Genomic DNA, 6,277 nt, shown 5'->3' on the forward strand with positions numbered 1-6,277 from the left:
TCCTGTCCAGGCTGATAGCTCAGCTCCATGACGAGCTGCTCTACGAGGTGGAGGACTCTCAGGTGGGGGAGTTCGCAGGTGAGACGTCACAAAATCACACAAAGGTCAGACGTCACACAATCCCCCTCTTCTCTCCGGGTCATACACATGAGATATAGAATCTTCACGCTTCATCCTACTTCAACTCATCAGAGATATTCATATGTAATATGTGGTCCTGTGTGGCTCAGTGGGGTCCCGTGTGGTTCCGTTGGTAGAGCATGGCGCTTGCAACACCAAGGGTCGTGGGTACGATTCCCGCTGGATCCACCCATACAAATGTATACACACATGACTCTAAGTTGCTTTAGATAAAAGCGTCTGCTAGATGGCTTGTATTGTATTATTTATTAGTATGTGTTTCTGTCTGTCCCTTTGTGACACAGTGTTGGTCAAGAACACTATGGAGTCCCTGCAACACATCGATTGTCTGGGAGTTCATCTCAAAGTAAGTGAATAGGACTAAAGACCTAAAAGTAAGGAAAAGTATTTCATTTTTAATTTTTATTTGTACTGTAGCAGTTGTGTGTATTTCATTTGCTGATATTGTCAACCAGGGAGACTGGTTAACTTAACCTATCGTTATGCTATGTTTTATTCTAAAGGAAATGGCGCCGGTCGCTAGCTGAGATATGTGCTTCGCCTTTATTATCTTCAGTAGTTCGCAGAGAGACTAGCAAGGAATCTAGCTAAGTTAGCTTAGCGTAGGCCTAGTATGTGTTTTATTGATAAGGTAGTAGCTCCCGTAGCTAGCAAGAAAACTAGCTAAGTTAGCTTAGCGTAGGCTTAGTATGTGTTTTATTGGTAAGGTAGTAGCTACAGTAGCTAGCAAGGAAACTGCTAAGTTAGCTTAGCGTAGGCTTAGTATGTGTTTTATTGGTAAAGTAGTAGCAACAGTAGCTAGCTGCTTCCTGTCTTGCTGTGTGACAGCGGGAGGCCAGGTGAGTGATGATGAGACCCTGAGAGAATCTAGGTCAGTGTGGTGCTACGCACACGCTGATGTCACACACACACCTCTTCTCCACACTTCTGCCAATGCTGATGTCTTACACACGCTTACATACACACAAATACACCTCAGTTTGATGTCCCCCTCCCCCACCCGGTGTGTTTTACCCAGGTCCCCCTGAAGGTGGCGGTCTCAAGTGGCAAGTCCTGGGGCTCCATGTCCGAACTACACCTCCCCCAAACATCTCTCCCCGCCTCTTCCTGAGTCCCTCTCTCCATCTCTTACTCTATCTCTCTCCCTCATTGTGCTGCATCTCCATCGCTATGGAAACCAGGCAGCTGCAGCTCCTCCAAGCTCCCAATTCTCCTTCTCGCTCCCTCTCTCTCTATCCAATTCTCTTCCTCACACACACACCCCTCTCTCTCTCTCTCTCTGCCCGTATCAGGGGCAACGGCAGGAGCCTCCCACTGGAACGCATCAGTTTTTTTTTTTTCAACCTCCCTCCATTTTGTGGAATTGTAGTCTTCCTCTCTTCACATTTTTCTGTTCTCACCCCTCTTCTTTAGATTTTTGGTTTCTTTCTTCCGTTGCCAAGGCAAAACCACACTTTGAGAAATTTGTTTGGCACTGTTGCCTTTTTAAAAGTATTTCTCAGCTAAAGTAAATATACCTCATTAGCTAGATAACAGTCAGAGGTTTTTTTTAAGGTTCTATACTGTTTGATTGTGTTTATTAACTGATATCCTGTCTGAATTTCCTATTATTGCATTAATTGTCAAGTAAAGCTGGACTCGTCAATGTATTTCTACAATAAAGTGAAAAGATCTAGTCTTTGCATTTCTTTAATAAACTTATATTTTTTTATTAAACCTCTCGCTCTTCTCCCAATGGAGTGATTCGCTGATTTCAAACAGATCGTCTAATTCCACTCGCCCTGGGCGCAGTCAGCCATTCCTTGTTCATTCTGAACTGGTCTTTTATCAGCTTATTTGGCTACTGGAGAGCCTCGCTCTTTTGTCTCTGTCACACACAGTGCCTGACCCAGCTCCTGGTCGCTGCCAGAGATGGTGAGATCTTTGGCGGCAGGTAGCCGACCTATTTGATGAATGTCACAACATCACTGGGTAATATGAAGCGTTTAGTTGCTGTTTAGAACCAAAATGTCCCAATATCACTGGGATGCTAATGTGACGTTTTTAGTTGTTGTTTAGAACAAACGTGTTCTCTATTGTCCTGCCATGTCTTCAGACATTCAGAGTATACAGTATGTCTGTCCTTTTAAGTGCAGTTGCCATAGAAATAGAATAACGATTCATGTTCCAGAGTACACCTATGTGTCTTTATGGAGATGATCTTTCGAAGTATCAGTCAACTTACAGGGATTTTTCAACTGAGTGTATTTTACCCTGACCAATGGTCTGGTCACTACAATAGCAGGCAAGTTCCCTCCTCTCCTCCTTTTCCCTTTCATTGTTCCACAGCTCAAGGGAACCCAGCCACAGCTCAAGGGATGGGGGACGGACGGACGGACGTGAAAGTGACATGTGTGCAAGTTTTGGAGAGCGTGTTCACTTCAGGGGGAGGATGGAGGGTAGTGGAGGAGGGCCTCAGTGTGCGAGTGACTCAGCCTACTACTACACAAGTTGATGATGGTTACAACCTTTGGTAACCCAATGCTTTGTTTGTATGGAAACAGACGGTTCTGTATGTGTTATATAATGACTATTACTTGAAAGAGTATGATGTGTGATGGACGGCTATTTGTGTTCATTATAATAACTAAAAGAACAGAATGGTATGTTAACAGGAAACCAAGGCCAAAGGGTCCCTTAAAAGCCTGCAGTTGTCAAGGGCAACAGAGTTATCTCCAGATAGCCCACCAGCATCCCCATGGCGACAGGGTAGATGGGTGTTGAGTGAGAGAGAGACCTAAGGCTGGATCCATGCTGATGGCAATTTAAGGTTAACAATATAGTTGTTTGATTTTTTAAAGCCTCTATATTAAGGTGAATATTGTAGAGTTTGCTTTTTGGAGCCTCTATACCAAGGTGAATCTAAAATGATAGAGTTTTCTCTATTGCCTTTGTAACAGTACGACTTTTAAACCGTCCCCTCGCCCATACCCGGGCGCGAACCAGGGACCCTCTGCACACATCAACAACAGTCATCCACGAAGCATCGTTACCCATCGCTCCACAAGAGCCGCGGCCCTTGCAGAGCAAGGGGAATTACTACTTCAAGGTCTCAGAGCAAGTGACGTAACCAATTGAAACGCTATTTAGCGCACACCGCTAACTAAGCTAGCCGTTTCACATCCGTTACACCTTTAGCCTGGGTACCAGTCTGGTTGTACCAATATTCCTGTCCTTGTACTCCATGTCATACGCCAAACAGAAGTAAGCCCAAAACAGGTCTGGCTGGACTTCAGGCTATATTGCCTATAGTTCTAGTTGAATCTCTCGTGGACAGACTACATAAACATAAATGGTACCGTAGATTTGTCATGATACAATGGGATGTGTGAAATAACAAGCAGCATTAGTTCCGGTGCTTTGGACAAATCCCGATTTTGTAGGCATTGGCATCTTTCGAATTTCGGAAGGGGGGGGGGGGAATAGTTGGCCCATAGACTTGCCTGCAACTTGCAAAGAGAGAGGGGGAAGCTCTTCGTTCGTGTTCCGATCCCCGTTCTAGCTCTTCTCTTTACACTTAATCGAGCATCTGACCAATTACGCAAGACTTTAGTTCTGGGTTAACCGAGATTAAGCTGAATCTAATAGTGTCCACTTTCTTTAATATGACAAACGATATGATATTACATGATCATTTAAATCAACGTTCAAATCAATTGACCGGAGGAACATGTAAAAGCTTTATGCATTGTCGTTTTAATTGATACAATATGTACATCCATTTTTCTTTCACAATGCAGGAAATCTTTATCTTTACAGCTTTACAGTGTCCCCATTGATCGGCAAAAAAAAACAAAAAATGGTTAATCAGTAGTTACAATACAGCAGTCAAAAGAAAGGAACGTCAGAAGGAGGAACATAAAGAATAGTCTGTATTCATAAAGCGTCTCAAAGTAGGAGTGCTGATCTAGGATCAGGTTTCCCCAGTCCATAAAATCATATTCATTGTGATCTAAAAGGTCCAACTGATCCTAGATCAGCATTCCTACTCTGAGATGCTTTGTAAATACGAGCCCAGAAAGGTACACCAGGTCATCACTGCATCTACACTCTATTCAGGTAAGGTCAGGCGCGGTCTGGTCGAGCCGGCCGTACCTTAACCGCGTTTTAACCACGATCAAATCCCTCTGCCTTGTGACCACCTTTCACCTCTTTTCTGCTTGGCTGACCTCTTGCTAAGGCCTTGAGCCAATTGAACCAGTCTCCCTTAGGTTCCCCTAGCCCTCTTCTCATTTTCTCTTCAGTCTCAGACCCTCAACTGTCTGCGATCGCACCCTGATCCATCTTCTCTGTAATAACCCTCTCTTTTCCCTGTCACTGTTTACCTAATTTTTCTTCCCCAGTGGCCTACTTTAAGCACCCAGGGCATCCTCATACAAGGTTCCCTCGCCCCTCTTAATCATAGCCTTAGCCTTGCCACACACTCACTCCCACACTCCTCCCCCTCTCCCTCAGGGTCGGCCCGGCTGGTTGACCTGCCTGCCTCCTCACTCCCTCAGTGTGGCTGCATATCCCTGCTGCGCTTTGTGTGGGTTGGTTTCCTAGCAACAGACAGCCATGACAGCTCAAGATCTGAAAGTGGAGAGAATATGTTGCTGCTGCACACTCCTAGGGCTAGCTAATACACTGGCTGAGTCTGAAATGGCACCCTATTCAGTGCAGTACTTTTGACCGTACCCCTATGAGCCATGGTCAAAAGTAGTGCCAGGGAATAAAGTTCAATTTTGGACACATCCACTATGTGCTGTGCTACAGTGTTGGGTGCTCTCCAGCCACTAACAGGCCACTCCCTCTCCATCAAAACAGGACAACAGTAGGCTTTTCTCTCTGACTACTGAGGTTAAACCACACAGCACCTTGATCCTGGGAAAGATGGCAGTGATCTCTGAAAGAAGTTGAAAATTAACCAACGGTCTCTGGCTTGGTGAGTTTAGTGAGAGAGTTGAAAAGATCATTACAATTGAATCTCAGGTTTGGATATATATTTTTTTAAGTGTGTGTGATTTTGTAAACTTCGTAAAAAAAGTTATATTAAGGTATTTCTGTTACAAAATGATCATAAAAAATACCCCGTGGATGCTATTTACAGTAAAATACACTTTACAACTTTATTAAATTGTTGATAGTATATATAAAATAAACGTTGAATCGCTTTCATGGAAATCACACTAGATTTTCATTGAGGGTTTTTTCAGCTTGCGTTTTAAACTTTGATATGGGCTAATTGATTTTTATTCTCAGTAGTAGTGACAACCCCCTGGCTGTAGTTGAGTTACTGTGATACTCCTCCTGACTACTAGAGAATCAGAAGCAAGATTTAGACTGATAAATAAAGCTCATATGACTGATAGATAACAGAGACCACTTTCAGAAACTCTGCCATCTTTCACCTCTGCTGGGAGGGACTTTTCTCCCCCCCCCCAATACTCCCAATAACACCTGTACAAACAATGCAAGTGGTACACCAGTAGAATTCATCTTCAAGTTAAAAAAAATAAAAAATGAACCAAAACAAAAACATTTGAAACCTCTTATAAAGAAAAAATACAAAAAACAATCATTATACAATCACACCTCTTATTCAGGCCTCAACATATCGTCAGTGGTGATGTGTTGCCATGCCAACAGTGATAACGTCACGGCGACCGACCCTCCGTCACCAGCATATGAGATATAACAACAATGCAGCATTTCGCACTAATAAAATAATTTATACGATTGTATCTCGTTATCTCTTTGTTTGTTTGTTTTTATTGCTTGATTAGATGGCACGTGAGCAGGGTTTCCAAAATGATACCGATAAATACGGGATTTTGTTGACACTTCTTGAACACAACATAGCAGTTTGAGAGAAAAATGCAACAAAACTTTCACCTTTGGCAAACTTCAACAAATAGCCACGGGTCATAGTAATGCATTTCTTTATATAACGTTGTCTTGTATATAGGCTTATGATACATATGGTATATGAGCAAGAGGGGTAGATATTGGCTAGGAGGAGAGAAAAAATCCATACTCAGAGAAAAAAAAAAGACAATTGTGCTACAAGTGCTTCTGCGTTCTTGGTACCTGTGACCACAGTGGAGAGTTAGTCATC

The 6,277-nt window shown here is 43.2% G+C and overlaps 1 protein-coding gene across 1 annotated transcript in view; it reads left to right on the plus strand.

The window, feature by feature from the left end:
- poln (polymerase (DNA directed) nu) overlaps window positions 1-1,861 on the plus strand; it is an 83,561-nt gene extending 81,700 nt beyond the window's left edge. Inside the window, exons 25-27 of the mRNA XM_035783741.2 lie at window positions 11-78; window positions 426-487; window positions 1,160-1,861. Of these exons, the coding sequence (XP_035639634.2) occupies window positions 11-78; window positions 426-487; window positions 1,160-1,252 (223 nt within the window). The 3' untranslated portion in view covers window positions 1,253-1,861. The remainder of the gene's footprint in view (window positions 1-10; window positions 79-425; window positions 488-1,159) is intronic.
- Window positions 1,862-6,277: the final 4,416 nt, after the last annotated feature.

The sequence above is a fragment of the Oncorhynchus keta genome, chromosome 13, assembly GCF_023373465.1.
Source record: "Oncorhynchus keta strain PuntledgeMale-10-30-2019 chromosome 13, Oket_V2, whole genome shotgun sequence".
NCBI classification, from domain to species: Eukaryota; Metazoa; Chordata; class Actinopteri; order Salmoniformes; family Salmonidae; genus Oncorhynchus; species Oncorhynchus keta.